Source organism: Marmota monax, unplaced genomic scaffold, assembly GCF_021218885.2.
Source record: "Marmota monax isolate L192 unplaced genomic scaffold, Marmota_monax_Labrador192_F-V1.1 WCK01_AAM20220418_F8-fsc00031, whole genome shotgun sequence".
NCBI lineage: Eukaryota > Metazoa > Chordata > Mammalia > Rodentia > Sciuridae > Marmota > Marmota monax.
The window spans coordinates 4034241-4056801 of NW_026695197.1; the positions used below are offsets into that span (position 1 = coordinate 4034241).

Below are 22561 nucleotides of genomic sequence, written 5' to 3' on the forward strand. Positions count from 1 at the left end.
ACTAACATCTGCAATTTTATTTTGTTGCCTGGTGATTTGTCCCATGTCCAAGTCCCATGGAGTGTCAGACACCCCGGCCCTGGGGAAGGTCTGACTAGGGATCTGAACACCAGAAGCAGAGGTATACTCAAAAGAAGGATGCAATTTCTTCAAGTCCTATTCCAAGGTAAATAAAGTGCATTACTATACACAAGGGTTTATGTGCAGAAATATCATATATATAATGTGTGTGTGTGTGTATATATATATATATATATATATATATATATATATATATATATATAAAATGTGTGTGTGTGTATATGTGTATGTGTGTATATATATGAACAATTGTGGACAATTTGGGGATAAGTGTTTTAAAAGTCAAGAGAGAAAAACAAACCATTCTTATTTTGCTGTTATATGTCACCTCTCACCCCTATTGCTGGTAAGATTAGGGTGGGGGAAGATATGAGCATTTCAAATAAGAAACCCACCTCAGTTAGGAATCTCCAGGGTCCACACTTTAGTTCCTATCCTCTAGAAACAATTCTGAGTGGGCCTTGTGCTCTCTTTACTTCAGTTAGTGGGATCAGGTCTATCCTTGGTACCTGTGCCTAAGAGGTTCACTTTTTTAAAAATGATGGTTGAGCGGGAGGGGCTGGGGCTCAGTGGTACAGTGCCTGCCTAATGTGTGAGGCACTGGGTTCGATACTCAGCACCGCATAAAATAAATAAAGATTTTTTTTTAAAAAAAAAAGGATTAGTAATCTGTCCAAAAAATAAAGATGGTTGACAAACGATGTTCTTGCTTTGTAATGTGCAACGCACATGGGGAAAGACTCTTGGTTGTTTGGAGACTTGGGAGAGGCTCTAAAACTGCCTCTGGCTGCTGGCTGCCACTTGTTCACTCCCTGACCTTGAGCGTATTCTTCTTCTGACAAGGGTATTATGAGGAATAAATGAGACCATGTATATAAAGTGATGTGCAAGAGCCAGCACCATTATTAATTCTCAACAAACCTAACTATAATTATCATCCAGGAGTAAACATCCCTGGCTTTATTTGCAGAATATGAAACAGTTACTAGTTTTACATGCCTGTGTCAAGAAGTTAAAGCTAGCTTCCTATTTAGAAAGTAGTAATAATAATAATAACAATGCATGGATGGTATAGTACAATCAAAAAAAAGAAAGAAAGAAAGAAAGAAATTTAATGTTGTCTTGACCAGGAAAACAAGAATTACCATTTGTACCATTCCTGCTATTATTATGCTGCAAAATCTTCATCAAAGAGAATGAAGGCATGCATTAAACCAGGTTTTCATTTTCAATGATACATATACAATCGTGGAGAGAAGAGAGTTTATTTTGGATAATCACTGAAGTCTACGCGAAACATTTGAAAAGTGAGTAATTTTGGTATAGACACATTGAGGACAGGCTGGCAAAAGTCTAAGACCCTTTAAAGAGAATGAAGAACAGAAAACACAAGTCTCCTTCCGTATGGGGAAAACTGTTATTAACTACCTCCCTTTGCCAGTAATTGAAGCTATAAAAAGAACATCATTACAGCAAGGCAGAGCTGATCCTGCTGTCTGAGGCACAGTCAGAAAAAATTTAAAGGTATGCTAATTTTCAGAGTACTCAGCAACCTTGGCATCAATCAACTTATAACTGATCTTCTGTTTCAACTACAATGGCTATTCTACGCAATATGTTTTCTTGCCTGCTGGGTCAGAGAACTGGTAGAAATCCTACCGCAAAATCTAAGGACCACCTTTTAAACTACTAAATGCAAGTCAGCAAATTTAGTCTTAAAAAAAGTTAAATTCTATTTAGGTAATTAATTGAACCTCTATGGTAACCATTAAATAAAATTTAAGTTATAACTAGCTGCTTAAAAAATATATATGGTTTAAGGGCTGCAACATTTGTAACCACAAACTTATTAACCTTGATCTTTTCCCATCAATAGCACTGGCTCTAATCCCTAATGTTATTCACTTGATTTATAACTATGACACAGATCTCCCAACACTATTTCTCTAGCCCTGAATTCTCTCAAGATGCAAGATTTCTAACTCCTTCTGGAAAGAATTCTCTTTCAATACCCCAACATATCCATATATTATGCTACCTTCCCACACCTGTCACCATAGTAGTTAGTGGATTCATAAGGTAGGTGTGGATAGGGAACTCTCCACCAACAACTACATGTAAGGGAGATCTGAAGAGCACCACTTATAGGCAGCATTTAAAAAAAATTAATTAACTTACTTTTTCTAACTAGGTATATATGACAGCAGAATGCATTTTGATTCGTTGTACACAATTGCAGCACAACTTTTCATTTCTCTGGTTGTACACGATGTAGCATTGCACTATATGTGCAGTCATACACATATGGTAATGATGTCCATCTCATTCCACCATCTTTCCTGCTCCCATAACCCCTCCCCTCTTCTCCTCCCCTTTGCCCAAAATTCCTCCATTTTTCCCATGCCCCCCATCCCCGCCATTATGGATCAGTATCTTAAGGGGCCAGTGGATGATTTGCCATGATGCTCCAATCCCTCTCCTTCCTCAGTAAACATGGATGGACGCACAGTTATGGGTCCCACAGTGGGAAGAAGGACAACAGAGGGCAGAGACACTCTTCATCCCCCCAGCCAACCAGTGATGAACATGTAGTACAAGAAGAGAATAAATCTTTACTGTTTTTTTAAATTAATGTATTTATGGGGTTGAGGATAAAACCGAAAAATTGTGCATGCTGAACAAGAAACTACATCCCAAGCCTAACCTTTGCTGTTTTAAAAAAAACTGACATTTTGGAGTTGTTACAGTGCCAAACCTGGCCTACCTTGACTATACACTTCCCTGCAACCTGCTTTTCCGTGTGTGTTCTTATAGAATTCTTATAAGGGCACTGGCACCTAAACTGGTCACCTCAGCACTAGTTGATGCTTCCTTCTTTGTTATATCCATATCCAATCATCAGTCCTGGAAATCTCTCCTTCACATAGCTCCTCCTCTTCTACGTTCCCACCTTTAGTTTTGGCTAGAGGCCATCCTTCTCCTTGATTATAACCCTATAGCTTCAAAAACTGTCTTTCCTATTCCATCCTTTCTCTATTCTAAATGATCTTCCAAAAGGACACTAGAGTAATCCTTGTAAAAAATAAACCTAGGTCTTTCCCACATTTAAAGGCCTTCAACATTTTCTGACTGTTTAAATGAACATCTGAGGAGCATCCCTGTAAGTGGACAGTATGCCATGCGCCTGGGAACAAAGATGAGCCATTTACCTGCATACTCATCTTCACTTCAACGGCAGCGCTGTGAGCCGGCTACCTATAGAACGCATTGCTCAATACTGCTTTCAGTAAAATACTAAAATATGTGAAATGATTCACTTTTTAAAAATACTTTTTGTAGTTGTAGATGGACACATTACCTTTGTTTTATTCTTATTTTTATATGGTGCTAAGGATTGAACCCAGTGCCTCACTCATGCTAAACAGGCGTTCTACCACTGAGCTAGAGCCCCAGCCCGAAATAATTCATTCTTATTTTTAATATTTATTTTTTAGTTGTAGGCAGACACACTATCTTTATTTCATTATTATGTGGTGCTGAGGCTCGAACCCAGTGCCTCACGTGTGCTAGGCAAGCGCTCTACCACTGAGCCACCATCCCAGCCCTAATTCATTCTTAATATGAAAACAGATTCAAGTTTCTCCATGAAAGCCTGATACACACTCACATTCTGACTTGTTTTCTTGATGAGGACAGAAACATGATGGTTATCATGGGCTGGGGAAGGATGGATACATAGCCCAAGATTCTACATTGAGCCTCTCCTGAGACTGCTACTGATATGAGTAGCTTATATATTATTAGAATACATATCATTGTAAGTTTGTTATTTGTTAATTTTTATGCTGGAGTTTATAAAAATTTGGGACCCAGTGGATTCTGCTGTGATCTATTCTGTTAGAACATTCTGTTATTTGTGTCCTGGAAGGGGACCAAAGGTTAAGGGCTACCAGTGTAGCCACGGGATAAAGGTCAATCTTCAGTATTCTATGGCTCTACAAAATCTGCTTCTAACTTGCCTTTTGGGCCTCATCCCCTATTTCCACCCCCACATTCCCTTGTTCTGGATGTTCCAAACCTCTGTCGGGAATACCATTCTCCCTCTTCCAAACCCAGAAAATTCTACTTGTACTTGAACTTGAATGACCAACTCGGTAGTCAATTAATGTTTTCTGTAAAAAAACTGCCCCAAGAGTTGTTGGCAAGGTTAACTGACCTATAGGATGGAGCATTTCCATGCTTATCACATGATAACTGTCTAAGAATCTGGGCTTATGAACTCCTTGAGAATCAGGACTGTTTATTTGTCTTTGTGTTCCTAGCTCTTGGTACTGTGCTTCTGAGACAGCAAGCTCATGTTCCGTTGTTCTAAATGAATGGCATTGTGAAACCACATACCACACTCCCACTTATCCATCAGCCTATTGATGGATGCTAAGAGAAACTTTTTATTTTTTAATCCAGAGGATGTAGTTCTATATTTATAACTTCCATTTTTCAAAAAAAATCTGGCATTTTACTTAATTATAGGCTAGCAAAATGTGTGTGTGTGTGTGTGTGTGTGTGTGTGTGTTTGTGCAGCAGTTTCCTGTGGGTGATATAATAAATTAACACACAATAAGTAGCTAAAAACAATAGAAATTTATTCTCTCCCAGTTCTGGAGGCCCAAAGTCCCAAATCAAGCTGTCTGTCGGCAGGGCTATGCTTCTTCAGAAGTCTCTAGAAGAGATTCTGTTCCCTGCTTCTTTGGGCTTCTGATGGCTCCAGGTAAATAAACCTCAGCTTAGAGCTGCACCACTCCAATCTCTGCCTCCCTGGTCACACTGCCTATTCCTATCTCAGATCTCCCTCTACCCTTCTCTTATAAAAAGACACCTGCCATGCCATATGCAGGCAAATGGATGGCATTAGAGCAGATTATGCTAAGTTAGCCAATCCCTAAAAAACAAATGCCGAATGTCTTCTCTGATATAAGGGGGGGGTGACTCAAAAAGGGATAGGGAGGAAAAGCATGAGAAGAAGATTACCACTAAATAGGGAAGAGAGGTGGGAGGGAAAAAGAGGGAGAAGGGGAGTTGCACAGAAGATGAAAGGAGAACCTCATTGTTATACAGAATACATGTATGATGTTGTGAGGAGAAAAAAAAGTGTGTCACATTAGATTGGATAGAGAGAAAGGATGGGAGAGGAGGGGAGGAGTGGGGGGACAGGAAGGGCAGCTGAATAGACAATATGATTGATGTATGTACTTTCCATGTATGTATTATATGTCAAAATACATTCTGCTGTCATGTATGACTAAAAAAAATAAAAATAAATCGTATGGTTTAAAAAAAAAAAAAAAAAAGACACCTGCCATGCATTTACAGCCCACTCAGGGAATCCAGAATAATCTCATTTCAAGTCTGTTAGTTACATCTGCAAAGACCTTTTCCAAATAAAGTGACATTCACAGGTTCCAGGGATTTGTACACGGACATCTCCTTGGGCAGTGGGGGCGAGGAGACACACACAACCATTAAACCCACTACACTACTTGTGTTTGTATATTGTATATCGTGCCCCCACCCCTCAAAAAAAGCCTTTAAGGCTCTACTGAACACCTACATGTTGCCAAGGTAATGCAATTTGAAAACCATCTTGGGTCCTGGGGACACTTGAGACAAACATGAAAGACACAATCCTAGCCTTTAGAGGGGTCAAAGTTACTGAGGACACAAAATTAAGTTATTCTTTGAATTTGGAAAATGTAGCACAGAAAATCATAACATGTTTGTGTACAACAAAGAACCTAACCTAATCTGTGAGTAAGGAATGCATCATGTTGCTTCATGAGTAACCCAGCAGCGCTAGAAAGTCAGCCTTAGCTCACTGTAACGAACACCTGAGAAAATCAATTCATACAGGTAAAAGGTTTACTTTGGCTTATAATTTGGGAGATTCCAGTCCATAACTAGTTGACCTTATTGCATTTTGGGGCCTGTGAGCACATCATGGCAGAAGCACATGACAAGAGTAAAACCATTCATTTTGTGGACAGAAATCAAAAAAGAGAAAAAGGAAGAGACCAGGGTCCCAAATCCCCCTCCAAGGGCACAGACCCAATAACCTGAAGACTTCTCCTGAGGCCCCTCTTCTCATGTTTCTGCCATCTCCCAACTGTGCCAAGATGAGGATTTACCTTTAATACATGAGCCTTTGAGGGACGTTCCAGATGCAAACTGTAGCATTCTTCATTAGAGATGGATGTTTCAGGGAATATTCCTTGACTTTCAGTTTAGATTATCTCCCATCTTGTACTGGGACATTCACTAATACTCTTTGTCTCACTTGTTTGCTTTGTACATGGGATTATTTGGCTCAAAGATATCCCATGAATGGACCATAATTCATGTACTTAGGATGCTTTTGATTAAATGGTAGTCAAATCCCAATGATCTACCAGCAAAATTTTAACACTGTTGGCTTCCCCAGCCTCAATGTCTCAACTTCTTTCCATCCATCAGTAAGTTTTAAAGAAAAACATACTCTTGTCTATGAGTTTCTTCTAAATTTGAGATACTTTGAAAACTAAAAGTCTTAGAAAGAAGCTAAGTCCCTAGAGCTAAAGCAGAAAGGAGTGGTTGCTATATTCATTACTTCTTTCCTTGCCCAGAACCTGCTACTAAGTCAAGGGGAAGAACAGAGCGTGTGCAAACCTGTGTGTAAGCCAGAGTATCCTGATAACACTGTGGAACAGTCAGACAAGATTTCTGATCCCTCTGGGGGAGCATAGTACCAGACCTGTGAAACCTACAACAGAAAGAGAAGACGGGATCCCTGTTCTCAGACAAATCTAAGAAGAGAATAAAACTTTTAAATACCCTCTATTCCAACCTGATAAAGTTCCTCAGGGGATCCAGGACTGAGGTTCAGTTGTAATTTTACACAAGGATCACGTCGTACACAAAGTCTCAAAAAAGAATCTATGTGTTCTCCTCTCATTCCTCTATTTATGCACACACTCTGGGTTTTGAAATTAAGATCGACAGTCCACATTGCCCTACATTTTTTCTAGAAAGTTTTAATTCTGGTCCTTATGTGTAAGATTAAAAGGAATCAGGAAGACAATGCTATCAAAGAGTTTGGAAGAGGTAAACAAAATGTAAGAGAAACTTAAGTCTTCAAAAGTAGATAACAGGACATTATGGGATTTTAAAGAAATAGACACATTTATTAAATAAGAATAGTGCATGAAAATGTGTATGGGGAAAATAATGGGGAAATACACGTTTAATTAAGTAACCTAAAATCGAGTATGACTGCAAATCCTTCTTAAATTCTGAATCTCTCCCCACCATACACACACACACACACACACACACACAAAGTATAACAGCTTAATAAAGTATCAATTTTAAAACAAATTCTTCCCTGGAGAAAACTTTTTGCCAAAGCATCTGGACTATGCTTCTAGAAGGCATTTAACAAGTTACTATCACTTCTAAATCTCACCAGGGTAGCTCTTCTTCAAAAGGAATTTAATTTTTCTTTAAAAAACAGACCATGGGTCTCCCATGGCCATTGGAAAAGAAGAGTAAGTCAAGACAAGGGGCAGTTCTAGCTATAACTTCTCTTCTTTGGGGAATAAAATAATTGTTTTCAGGGGCTGGGGTTGTGGCTCAGTGGTGGCGCACTCGTCTGGCATATGTGAGGCACTAGGTTCAATCCTCAGCACCACATAAAAATGAATAAATAAGTAAAATAAAGGTATTGTGTCCATCTAAAATTTAAAAAAAAATTTTTAAAAAAGAATTGTTTTAAGACTTCACTAATCTTATGTGTTCTTAGAACACAGCCAAAAGCATATCCCAGAAAGACAGGTGTGGCTCAAGTATATTTTTCTACTGTTAAAGAGCAAAATAAATTTGACAAAGATAGTTCATATCAGCAGTAACAGACTTTTGAATAAATGGGCGGGCACAACAGCAGCCTGCAAGAAAATGCAAAGCTTGCATCATATGCAAAAATTAATTAATTCCAGATGGACTAAAGACAAATAAAAAAAGTTGTAAATCTTCCTAGACATTCTAAAATACTACACGTACAATCTAAGAGAAAGGAGATTCTTCTTAACCAAGACTGAAAACAGGAAAAAGAAACTTTGTCCACAAGAAAATTTAAAAATCTTAAATGGAAAAATACAACATAAATAAAATGAATAAACAAAATAAATGTAAACAAGGGGAAATATCTCCATAACATACAAATAGCATCTAGAAACTGATGAGAACAAGCCAACAATAGAAAAAACAAAGAACATGATTTTAATTCGCTTCTTAAAAAGCAGCAAAATGTTACTAATAGCTATATGCAAAATAACAATAAGCAATAAAGATCTCACTTCATAACCATTAAGCTGACATACATATGTATGTGCGTATATAATAACTGTGCTTGACACAAATTTTGAAGATATAGTATTTTCATATTTCTTGAAACAAATGAGAATTGTTATGGACTTTTTAGATTACATCTTGGCAATTAATTACACTCTGTAAACTGAATTTTGAGTGGGACATGAGATTAATTTAAAAAAACCTTAATTTTGCACATGGGATTAAAGGAATCAGGAAGGCAATGCCATCAAAGATGGTTTTGGGGAGAAATTAACAATATTAGCTAGAAAATGCAAATTCTAGGGTAACAATGAACAAATTAATGACATTATATATGGTGAGGTTTAAGGAGGTATAACTCAACAAAAGTCAATAACTAGAAACAAACTGAACACAAAACAATGAAAAGAATGAGCATTTCTATGTTATAGAGTATTAATGCAATTGTTAAAAAATGAGTATGTATGATACCAGATGATTTACAAAGATTCCCATGAGTGACATGAGAATCCAAAAAGTATTTGTAATACAATCCAATTTTATTTAATAATAATAGAATTCTGTAGGTGTCTCTTTACACATATGAAATGCCAATGTAAAATAAATACAGAGGAAATATGAGAACTATGTGCTGATTGTTGAAGTAGATTATGTGGGTAGGCAGGATGGTCAGGGGGAGGGAAGGGTTTGATATGAGGGGAGAGAGATGTTTTTAAAATAGTTAAAATGACTCATTTATGTAAAAGTTTAAATATGTATGTGTATGAGTAAGGAATGCATCAAAATGTTAGATAGTGCTTATCTTAAGATGGTGGGGACTTCGATTACGTCACTGTTTATGTTTCTATATCCATATTCTTCATAGGGAATACATTATGCTTCATAGGGAATACAATAGTTTTGTTTTATTGTGACACTTAAAACAATTAGGTGGATTATAATTAGTGCACAATCTCCTTCCATCTCTTCTAGTCGCCAGTTAGCCTGGAACTCTCCTCTGATATGACGCAGTGTTTTTCACCTGTATGCTCTCTACTCAGATAAATATCTTTCAGTGGAGTCAAAGAAAAAGGAGAGAGGCTGGGAGTTAGCGCAAGCACAACTCACAAGTTACCTGATCTACTTACTGGGAAGTTAATTTGAGGCTTTTTCTTTGGCACTAGAAGATACCCTGAACGTTATCTTACACTTCACTTTCAGCAACTGTCACCTCGACACTGATAAATACAACTATTTATAGAGTCTTTAGGTGCTAAATTGGCAGACTGATAATGTATTTTATTTCCCATCAATCACTGGCTTTACATACAGAGAGAATTAAACTGGTCTCTTCCTTCCATACCTGTCTCCCTACCTAATCACTGCAGTGAATTCAACACTTGCACTGTTATTCAACAGAAGAAACGAAATGACATCTGAATCATCACATTTGCTTCTATGGGTCTTGAAATGATCTCAGAATTTCTATTATATATCTACTAGAGTCAAGACTCAATTTCTAAGCTTCAATATACTGTGAAGTTGCTCTAGTCTGTCTCATTTAACTGTCCCACACACAGCACTTCAGGGTATGTTAGAGATTACATAAAAAAAGAATTCAGGGGCTGGGGTTGTAGCTCAGCGGTAGAGCACTTGGCTGGTATGTGTGAGGGAGGCCCTGGGTTTGATCCTCAGTACCACATAAAAAGATAAATAAATAAAATAAAGGTATTGTGTCCATCTACAAGTAAAAAAATATTTTTTAAAAAAATTCAAAACTTTTTATCAACTTGTCAACTGCATTCTTAGTCTTTAAAGTCAGGGTGATGAATCTAATCTGTCATCTTAGTTTTATGCAATCCACAGGAATTTACCAACAATAAATCATCTGCAGAAAAACTCTTGACTCCAACAAAAATAGAATTACGGTTGTGAATATACACATGGTCTGACCAAGATTTTCACAGGATTATTTTATTTTATTTTATTTTTTTAAAGAGAGAGAGAATTTTAATATTTACTTATATATTTTTTTTTTTTTTAGCTTTCGGCGGACACAACATCTTTGTTTGTATGTGGTGCTGAGGATCGAACCCGGGCCGCACGCATGCCAGGCGAGCGCGCTACCACTTGAGCCACATCCCCAGCCCAGATAATTTTATTTTAAACAATGAAAGGGGATTCTTTCTTTCAGAGGATCAGTCCCAATATGACAGTGATCACTATACATTTAAATCTGATATTTACTTTGATCAAAAAGTAAATTAATCACAATTACTCAATTTCAGAAACAACAATAACTACTTACAAACATAACTGGAGAAAAATAGAAAGCTTACAAAGTGATTAACTGACATTAAATTTGAAGATTATAAAAATTCTGTAGAAAATAGAGAACAAAGTACATTAGGATTTTTTTATTATTATTATGCTACCAAAGAAAACTGAACAAAGAGATCAGGAAATGTAACAAACAAAAACATATTACTGAAGTTATTCTATTAGTAACCAAAGAAATAAAATAGAAAAAAGTGGCAATTTCTTAAATTATCAAATACTAAGAAACAACTATGATACTCAAGGATGTACAGAGTGATGTGCTTACTTACTCACTGCTGATGGTCCCAACTTACCTGGATGCAAGTTAGTGATGTCCATCCACAATCTAAAAATAACAAAACTCCCCCTTCTACGAACCCCAAATCATGAAATAATATAAAACTGACAAATTTAAGTAGGAAGATATTATCAAAACCAGGACACTCAAAATCTCATGTCTCACAACTGAAAAACAATCAAGGAAATAATAGTTTATTGATAATAACAGAATCCCATTTAGTGATAAACATTTTATTTTCTAATAATAATAATAATAATAATAATAATGAAGAAACTTGTTCATGAGCAAATGTAAAATTCAAGAAGTAGTTTCATATAGTTTGGTTCCACTTTTACATATATTTTCCATGCCTGCATAACAACAAACAATGCTTATATAACAAATTATACATGCTCTGGAATAAAAACGGATAATCAATTTCATATTTATTTTTCTCTATATTTTCCAAAGTTTCTATAATGATAACACTGGGGTAAAAACAGAAAATATTGTTTTATACACAAACATGAAGACCCTGGCAAAAGGAATATAGAGTGGTGGTGGGGGGGGAGCACCTTTAAAAACTGAAAAGCGGTTCCACTGTGTATGGAATCAGAGAGAAAAATGTTGAAGAGTACGCAAATCATAGGAAAAAGACAGTGAGGAGTGCCTCTATCACTGCGACTCCTTACAAGTAGCTTTCGTGCCTTACTTTTTATAAAGCACTTCACCTCTAATAACAGGCTTCTTAAATACAGAACCACTTGGAAGTTACAGTTGATGCTCAAGGATGAAAAGAGGAGAGGTCAGGGCAAGAGGATCATACCATCTTCGCTGAGGAAGAACCCGGGCAAGGGAGGTGTCAAGAGGCTGAGGCCCAACACGTGGCTATTTTAATAGTGTTTTTGAGAAAGAGGGAAAATGGGAAGACAGAGCACAAAGCAACAGTCTGAGTGGCCAAGGTTGCTAAAGCAGCTCCTAATACCCAATGTTCACCACTTCTTCTGCCATAGGAACCCCTGGGCATCATGACTCGTTAGGACTACAGTTCCCTGCCTTCCAGTAATCCTGGACAGAGTACTTAAGTCCTGACCAATGAGATCTAAGTGAAGGGTTGTGCAAGACTAGGGGTAAAACAAGTTTGGCCCTACTTGCTGTCTGGGATGCAGACATGATAGCTAGATCTCCAGCAGCTCTTCAGAACCATGAAGTGACCCTGAGAGTGAAAAACTACTTGCTCAGGATATCAGAGCAAAACACATAAGCCTAGGTCCTTGATTCTGAAGTCCTGGACTACATGCCTCAGGGCTTCTTTTATATGAAAAAGAAATTTCCATGTTGTATAAACCACATTTTGTCTGTGTGTGTGTGTGTGTGTGTGTGTGTGTGTGCATGTGTGTGTTACCCCTGTTATGCACAACTAAAGTTCACCTTCACTGGTCTACATGGATGTGATGAGCTTAGGAAAACTTCTAATCCTATCTACTCTCAATGGCAACCTTACTCTTAAATGGCCAAAACATGGGAACAAACTAAACCGCAAAATATGAGCAACATTTCTTATAAAACATGGTGTGACTTGGCTTTCTGTTCCTTGGTATTTTTAAGTAGGTAATTTAAACCTTCTCAGGTTCTCTCTGCCATGTGCTCGCTTGCTCTTTCTCCAACTAATTGTTTTTTTTTTTAAACTTGGGTTTGGTGCTTGAATGATTTCGTGGCCCAAAGGTAAAAATGAATCCTCTTTCAATAATGACTTAAAACAGACTAAAACTGAAGATCTGGGAGCATAGGCTTCTGAGGACCAGGAATGACAATGGAATGGATACAGGATGGTTCTTTGATTCCACCCAGCCCTCATGGGCTCACTGTTACTAAAGGAAAAGAACAGTAATCCAAAAAAGGAATATCAATCATGGAATGCAGAATCTGTACCAAAGAAGCACTGAAGTTGTTCTAGGTTTTCTCAGGCATTTCATTAACCTTTTTATGAATGGATGATAGGCTGTTATAACTGGTGCTTTTACCTACAAGATCACAGATGTGATTAAAAATAGGAATGCAAACATGTACCCTTTTCTGTTATTTTTAGATATTTCAATCTAGTTCCCCGCTAGGAAGAGGGCAAATTTTCATTTCCAACATCCTAAAGTCTTGGATTAAAGAAAACTAACACCTTAATATAAAAGTGTCTAGCCAAGGAAATTTTTCTCTACTAAGCTGAGCAAAACATAACAAAGCCTAACTTGTTTAAAATCTTCTCAAGGATATATACATAAGCTCTGCTCACAATTATATCACCCTGTGCTAGAACCTGGCCCAATCATAACAACTTTCCGTACATGTTAAATATTATCCAGAACAAATATCTTTATACCTATAAGGAATTTGTGTTGCATTTTAAATTCAATAACTTGGTATTTATTAAACAACCATTAAGCCCAAGTGGTATTTAAACATTTCAAACTGGGTTAACAATTAGCAGAATCAATTAAAACAACTTGCCCATAATGGTAACACGATTCACACCCAGAGTTTTTCTTTTCTTTTACCACAATGTAATACTCCTTCAGGGACATAAAAGGAAACTCACAGTTTGAAATTAAGACACTCTCATTTCAAGTCAATCTTGGGGCTATTCTAGGAAGATGACAACTGTACCAAATTAGTAGTTGTGGTTTTATAACACCATTTGAACCAAGTGGCTTGCTTTGCTTAGAAATAAAATGACTGTATACGCATATCTATGTTTATAGCAGCAAAATTCACAATAGTCAAATTATATGGATTCAGCCTAGTTAGTTGTCCGCCAATTAATGAATAGATACAAGAAAATATGGTATACATACACAATGGAGTTTTATTCAGTCCTAAGAAAAATAAAAATTATGTCATTTGCAGGAAGATGGATGAAACTTAAAAATATTATGTTAAAGCCAGTTGTATGTTTGCTCGTATGTGGAAACTAGAGAGGAAAAAGGCAAAGAAAGCAGGGTGGGGGCGTCTCATGAAAATCAAGGGTTGATCAGTAGAAGAAAGAAAAGGGACCAGAGAAAGGGAAGAGGGGAGAGAGAAAGGGAAAATACTGAGGAGTGATACTGGTCAAATTATACTGTTATGTTATATACATATACAAATACGTAATAACAAATCCCATTATTATGTATGACTACAATGCACCAATCTAAAAATATGGAAAAATCTTGTTAAAAAAACTAGAAAAAAAAAAGAAGTAAAGTCACTAGCATGCCAAGAGGAGATGATGGATAAATGGTTAGCTGAATGTCCAATCAGGTCTTTTCTTTATTGCAGGGACTAGTTTCAAAGACCGTGAAAGATATCAAAGAGTTATCTTAATATCAGAGGGAAAAACTGACTTATTTAAGAAGAAAGGGAAAAATCTGAAAATGAATTGCAATTTCCAGAAATAATTTATTTAAAATATTGATAATAGTCCTAAGAATCATTTCTTTATAAACCATGATGGTCTAATAATACTCTTATTTTTTCTGCTGCTAATATTAATTAAGTCCTATCATTTTGGTTCTGATTTATAAATTTAAGCATACAACGACTACCTCAAATGGAACAAAAGCGAAATTCTATTTCAGACATGCTGAGCTAAACAGTTTTAGTGACATAGGTATCTTGGACCTCATAGTTGCTAATATTGAGATTTGCTCATTGATTTACTAAATGTTAGCACTGAGTGCCTCCTACATGCCAGGCATTGTGCTAGGCGCTGAAAAAAAAATAAAAACAATTTTAGATACTTTTAAACTTGAAATTCAAATAAACATTTTTGTAAAACTGGAAGTAGGGGTAGGGTAGGGAAGTTTGGGGGTAGGGGCATTTCATGTGAAAATGGCTTCTAAAGGAAATTAATTTCATGAATTTCCAAGTACTTTAGCAAGTATTTTATATATTTTAAGAAGCTGTTGTTGAGAATCATTTTTCACGTTGCATCCAAATAGTTGGTGTTCTTAAGATTGAAAGTCCTGCTCAAGACCAGAGGGGAGTTTACGAGTCTTCCTAGAACCGGAGCTCAGTAAGTGAAAAGACAGATACCTCAGGAATCTCAAATAAAAATAAACGAGTTTACAAGCTGGTCCACAAGAACTTGCTCTTTCAATAAGGTGGCCAATGAGCAAAAGAGATGAAAATACTCCCTCTTTAAACTATGATGCAGATGATCACAACAGTCAAACCAGTTTTCCTTTCACAGATGAACCGAGCATCTAAAGATTTTTACCGGCAATGTGGAAACTCATTTCACATTAAGACTTTCAAAACAGCTGTCTTATTTGAAAAAAACTAGGACACTGAAGGATATATAGCCAATCCTGTCTTTTGGGTCTAAATGTTTATAACTGTCCACTGCCCAACGTCCCTTCCTATTCTTTCTTCATAGTTTTTAGACAAAACCAATATTAAGAATAGGTGAGCACTGGAAGAGGGTACAAGTATACTAAAAACATCATGTACAACCACAAAAATGAGAAGTTACGCTCCATGTATGTATGATATGTCAAAATACATCTACTGTCATGTATAACTAAACAGAACAAATAAAAAACAAAATTTTAAGTATACTAAAAGCTAGACACAGTGGCGCCTGCTTATAATCCCAGCGGCTCAGGAGGCTGTGGCAGGAGGATGGCAAGTTCAAAGCCAGCCTCAGCAAAAGTTAAGTGCTAAGCAACTAGTGAAACCCTATCTGTAAATAAAATACAAAAAAGGGCTGGGGATGTGGCTCAGTGGTCAAGTGTGCCTGAGTTCAATCTCCGGTATCAAAAAAAAAAAAAAAAAAAAGTCTACTAAAAAATGACCATCAATCAATAAAAGTAACAGGTACATCCTAGAAGAAAAAAAGATTCAAGTTTCTCAATTCATTGTTTTGGTCCCATTTAGTAGGACTTATATGTCCACTCAGATTTAAAAGTTTTTCCTAACTTCCTGCTTCAGTCCCTCCCAAGCCCAATCTCGGGTTAGTTTATAACACTTCTGATAAAGACTTTATTCCTTTTCATATACTGCAGATAACTAATAACCTGAAGACTCAAAAGGAAATAAATTCAATCAGAGAATTTTTCTGTTTATTTATCTGTATAAAGATAATAAACCCCATTTATTCTTTAGTTTACTTCAGTTGCCTAAATGATATACTCTGAAGCCTCCCCTTCAAATGATCTGCGCTTCACTATGCCAATCTCATAGGCATGCTGTTGTGTATTTCATATACACTATTGTATATATGCATATATTTCACATATGCTAAGTTCCATGAGGACAGAGGTTTTTGTCTGATTTGTACAGTACTGTAGCTCCAATAACTACAATAGGGCTTGTCATGTAGCAAGGGCTTAATAAACACTAGGTAACCAAGTAAACAAATTAATGAATAATTATGAGATACATTCACAACTATAATATTCATTTTTTTTTTCTGCATGAGAAACCTACACACCAAAGGTGTTAAGAAACCTGACCAAGCCAGGTGCAGTGGCACATACCTTTAATCCCAGTGACTCAGGAGGCTGAGGCAGTAGGATCACAGGTTCAAGGCTAGCCTGGACAACTAAGTGAAATCCTATCTCAAAATAAATAAAATGAAAAGGACTGGGGATGCAGCTCAGTGGTAAAATGTTCTGGACTCAATCTCCAGTGAGTGAGAGAGAGAGAGAGAGAGAGAGAGAGAGAGAGAGAGAAGAAATCTGACCAAGAACACACAGCTATAAATGGCAGAATCTGTAACTAACACAGGTCTCTTGGTTCCAAATCCAGCATCCTTTAAACCATCATCTTCCCTATCCTGGGTGTGTATACTCTCTGTATTGTAAATACAGAACACCAGAGGAAATGAAGCCATACAATAAGCACATATCATCCTGCAGCAGGACTTATACACTGTTTGTTACTTTTGAAGAAAAGCAAAATGAACACATACGAACACATACATACACACATATATAAAATAACATCAATCACAGAGCAGATTTCGAGAACTTACATCAATTTCAAAGATAATACATAGACCCGCAAAGACCTTCCACACTTGCAAATAGCCACCTGGGGTCTCAGATCTATAGGTGCTTAAGCCCTTACATAAATGATAAAGCTGTAGACGCACTGGAGCACAAAACAAAAACCAGAATTCCCATGGCCCCAACACACTCAGGGCTTGGAATCAGATCTGACTCCCCCACAACGCTAGCAAGGAGAGACTGCTGAAATCCTACCTATTTTTTTTTTATTGGTTGTTCAAAACATTACAAAGCTCTTGACATATCATATTTCATACATTAGATTCAAGTGAGTTATAAACTAAATCCTACCTATTTAACTATCTCCAACTTGTACCGCCTTCCTTTTTTTCCTTTCCCTGTCAATTCATGAAAGTATGACAGTGATCAATAAAGTACTTCCAAGCATAAAAATATGTTGCATTGGGATAGTCTATTTCATAAATATGCACTTATGGAGATAAAGGTACTAATTTTTAAGTGATGAAGAAGTTATCTATGTATCTTTATAGTAAGACCCATAGTTTTTAAAAAATGATATAATTAAAAATGTCAATATTTTTAATACTCTGAGAAATTACACCTTTTTCAACTATTTAAACTTAGGAGGAAAAATTTCAGAAACTTAAAATGTGTTTAGAGTTTCATAGAATTTTTTAGGAGCTAGAGGAACAAAATAGGTGGAAGAACATTGCTCTAGACCTTCATAGCCTTTCCAAGATGAAATAATGAGAAAGAAAATGAGCAATTTTCCTCCAACCCAGTTATGAGTAAGGATGGCTGCAGGTGGAGCAGGGATTAGCATTCTGTCTTCTTAGTCCTAAACGTATTTGTTGAACCTGGTTCTATAGCCAACAATTTACAAGATTGATGACCAGTTGGAATATCACCATGAATAAACAACTAATGTTTAAGGAGATATGTTTAATGTGGATTCAACATTATATAGTGAACATGTGTGTTGAAACATCACATTACCCTAATATGCATAATTTTTATGTTTTCATGTATCAGTTAAAAAATAAATTTAAGGACTAAGGATGTAGCTCAGTGACAGGGCACTTGCCCAGTGAATGTAAGGCCCTGGATTTGATCGCTACTGCTACCAACAAAAAAAAAAAAAATTAATTTAAAAAAATAAACAAATTTTTGATCTTACTGGCCTCAATGACTGGAGTTAGGCTTGGCTAATGAGACATAATCCCAGTAAATCTCCCAAGGAAAACTACAAGAGTACTTTTCTCTGGGTTCTCCATGAAGACTTATGGGACAATACTCAAAAAGGCTCACTAATTTTGTATTTATCTTAGCATACAAACACAAATTTTAACTTTGGATACGTAAAATTGAATGCATCCATCTAATTGGCATTTTAGGAGTGACATGCCTAATACAGAGAACTGGATTTTTTTATATACGATGTAATTAATATTTTTAAAATAGCAAATGTACTAAGGAGTCATCCCAATAAATTCCTATACACATATACCCTATTCCCCCAAATTCCACTTCTTTACTTTTTTCTGATTCTGTAACCTCTCTTCTTCCCCACTGCTTCTCTTTCTACCTCACCGGGAGGTAGAAAGTCATCTAAATATGATGAATGATGCCAGCACTTAATTCTGTGTCTATACTATTTTAAAAATATTGACTTTCTGGTTCTCAAGCTCTGAGAGACAGTGAAGCTATTTACAGCAGACATCAGACCTACTCCAAAACTACTCCCACCTTAGAAAAAGGTGATATCAGAGCCCAAGATAAGAGGTCAGACTTTAGGAGGCACAAAGTCCTATGGAAATCCTACTCCATTTACTAACTGAGTCCTTCACTTAATTTCTCTGAATCTCAGGTTTCCAAAGTCCTTAAAATGGGGCTGTTGAGGATCTGAGGCAATATATATCAAGCTTCTAGAAATGTACCTGCATTTGATAGGCACTCCATAATAAAGTTAAGAAAAAAGATTTCAAATGTTCTTTCAGGATAGCTTAAAATTAGCCAAAAGTTTCCTCTTGGCATAACGTCAACTAGTGGTACTTTTTTCAATTTCTTTTTAGTGTCTTTTAAAGCAAGTGATTTGGAAAATGACTACCTTTCACATCTAAGTATGGGGTAGGCGTGTGTGTGTGTAAAATGTACCTGCAGTACTAAAACTGGCAAAACGATATACACAGAATGAGGACTCAAGGAAACTTGAGATTTCCCTGATAACATTTAAATATATGACCACATGTCCTCAACCTGTTCTAAGCCCTGCTGTGAAACATGTTCAAAAATAAGCAGAGAATTTTTCACTGGCTCTTTCAAAGTCTACACAAATAAAATTGCTAAGATAACACACTGCTCAACAAATTAGCAAAGATTTTAAAATCCTAATATTATAATGATGTGGGCAGAGAGCAGTGCTCCTACAATGCCCATGTTAGTGTAAATGAGCATAACCTTTAGTCTCTAAAACAGTGACAATGTGTGCCAAGGATTTAAAAAGAATTCATAAGCATTCAGCAAGGAAGGAATATATTCTAAACAAAGTGAGTTATGCACAGCAGTGTTCATTGTATCATGATTTATAGTAGCAAAAATTGAAGCAACAATGTCCACAATAGAGGACTAAATTCTATGGTTCAGCTATCCCAAATAATATTATGTAGCTATTAAAAACCATGCTAAGGAAGAGTGTGTAAATGAGAAGGGACCTTTAAAGTGAAAGAAACAAGGTAAAAAGCAGTATTGGGCTAAGACTTTGTTTGTATGTGCCATGGTGATTCTCAAATGATAATAAGAAAGGAAGTGAAATTTACAATAAAGAATTGGAATTACACATAATGGTCAAAATCCATTCCAAGACTTGAAAGGACACAGTGTTAAAACTCACAACCCACATTCTGATTTTAAAAAGAAGTGTGGGATGAGGACACTGCTGATTCAGATCCTTTTTATGAATGGTGAGGACAGGAAAGTGGGTAAGAAAACTAAGAGTTATGTCTGAAACTGGTACTCACCCTCTTCAAACTTGCAGTTTAATGAAGCTTTTGAGTGACTTTTACACCACATGCACCAATCTTGCCTAATTAAGAAGTTTTGGCAGCATGCAGATAAAAAGAAAGGTCACAAACGTTGAGGTCTCACAACCTTCCAGTATTTACAATTTTACACAGTGGAGGAATAAATAAAACACTGAATACATACGCAGATTCAGACCTGCAAGTGCATATTTAATGCACAAAACTCTTTTCCACCCCCACCCTAAACAGAAATGCCTCAACATACAGTCTGTCCTCCCCTGGATTCAACAGCTATTGTCATTTGCATTTCATCACTAGTTTAAAAACTCCCAGTTTATTTCCAATGTCCATCACTGCCACCAACAATCAAGCAAGCATGCCAAGATTGTTTTCCAGCTTTCATGAATTTTCTTGCCCTTATTTTTCACAACAGTGCTTCAAATGTCTAATCTAATCCCAGATAAAAAAAATGGAATAAAAATTTCTTTGGATATTTATATGGCTCACATAACCCCAGAAAACAAGGAATAACATAAGAGCCTGTGACTCGAAATGACATCTTTCTGCTTAGTGCTATTTTGACTTGGCCTGTGTGTGGCCACAGCTCTATCTGCCTGCCTGTGGGCCTGGAGCCAGGCTGCCCCAGAGCAGAGCAGGCTTCTTTCTGCAAACAGTCTGAAATCCTATGAAGTCAAAACCCACTGAAGTTATGGTGCAAACAAAACCCAACATAAACTGCCACCTTACATGTCACAACTCTCAAAGTGAAAGGAACCTGCTTGCCTGATAGTAGCACATCTACATATTTGTTTGCAGACCTCACACTGCAGAGCCAACATTTCGGGGATATTTGGTTGGTTGCTGGTGGTCAATTTCAGGTAAGACACGCGTTTCTTGGTTCTGAACTCAAGATTACAAATCAATATATGTTTTAGTGACTTAAATTTTCTTCTAGCCTAGAAAAGCCCTAAGCTAATAATTAACCTTAAGCATACCAACACTTCTGCTGAAGACATTTTCTACACACAGCCCTAAAATTACTTTCAGTTGGGTTAAACAAAACAGACAAGCTGTAATAAAAGGTCTTTGAGAAACGTGATCCCTTCCATTGGTCACCCAGGAGCTTTTCCTCTTTAATCTGCTGCTTCTTGATGAAGGGGGATGGGGGCGGGGGCGTCAGGGAGAGCACCCAAAATAAGATGCCACCCAGAGCGCAATTATTTTCCTAAGAAAGTTGCCTAAGATAACTCCTCAGGGTTTCCCAGGTTGTGTAATTCTTGCAGGCGGCTGGGGAGGAACAGCGTCCACGATTACTATCTGCAGAGGTTTCCCCTATGTTGATTTAATTTAATTTTATTTTATTTTTAAGGCGTCCTTTTAATTACACTGCAAGGGCTCTGATTTCCACCTCTCTGGCTGCTGCTGGGGAGAGTTGATCGCAACGCGCCAGGGCTGCGACAGCCGCACGGGCCAACTCCAGCGCGCTCGGAGGGGGAGCTGGGGCGAGCAACCCACTCCCCACCGGTCCCACCCTCACGAGCACACGCGCGCACACCCGCGCCGAGACGGCGGTCTGCGCGCGTCTGCCCTGCGCCCCAGCCAGGACTCACCGCTGTCCAGCCGCGCGATCTGGGGCAGCCGGTAAGTGCTGACCAGCAGGTCCAGCGGCACGGCCACCGAGCTCCACTTCACATCCTTGAGGCTACAGCCCAGCAAGGGCGCCGTGTCCATCTTCCCCGCCTCCTCTGGTCCCGCGCTTCCCCGCCGCCGGCACCAGCGAGCGTCGGCGGCCGCCACTGCTCGCGCTCGCGGTCTGGGGCGCGCGGGAGGCGCCGGGCAGCTCTGGCCGCGGGGAGCCGGGGGGGGGCGCGGCGGCTGAGGTGGCCCGGAGGGAGGGGGCCGGCGCCTGGCTCAGCTGCCTCTGCGGGGCATGGCTGGGGCGCCCCGCGTGCCCTCAAGCCCAGAGAGGACTCGGAGCAGCCCCGCGGCGGCGGGCGGCAGCGGCGGCCCGGCTGGCTGCGGCGGCTGCTCCCGCTCCGCCTCCTTCTCTGGCCCCGGGTCTGCAGCTGCGGCGGCCGCCCGCTCGCCTCCTCCTCCTCTTACCCCTCCTTCCCTCCGCCTCGAGCGTGTGAGGAGGAGTCGCGGGTCTGAGAAACGCCATAGCAGCGCTCCCAGCACTGACTAATCAACAAGGTGCGAGCAACGCCTGCGCAGCTCGGGGAGACACCGCCTCCGCCTCCGCCTCCCCGGCGCCGCCCGCTCCGCCTCCAGCCCGGCCTCCGCCTCCCGCCACTCCCGCCCCTCCCGCCCTGCCGCCCGGCGGGTTCGGCACGGCGTCGGCTTCCCGGCCGCGGCTGCCGGCGCCGGCGGCTCGGCGCACTCCGCTAGCTTTAGCTCTCGCTCCCCCGTCCGACCGCTTAGGCGCCCTGCAGCCTCGCCCGGCGTCGCCGTGCGCCTGGCCCTTCCCGGAGCCCAGGAGGGCAGAGAGAACTCGGGGATCC

At 38.6% G+C, this 22561-nt stretch overlaps 1 protein-coding gene across 2 annotated transcripts in view; it reads right to left on the reverse strand.

Annotated features, from left to right (window-relative positions):
- Garem1 (GRB2 associated regulator of MAPK1 subtype 1) overlaps positions 1-22251 on the reverse strand; it is a 192790-nt gene extending 170539 nt beyond the window's left edge. For both annotated transcript variants that reach the window (XM_046428379.2, XM_046428378.2), the window contains exon 1: positions 21671-22251. In XM_046428379.2, coding sequence (XP_046284335.1) covers positions 21671-21791 — 121 coding nt within the window. In that variant the 5' untranslated portion in view covers positions 21792-22251. The remainder of the gene's footprint in view (positions 1-21670) is intronic.
- Between the last annotated feature and the right edge of the window lie 310 nt (positions 22252-22561).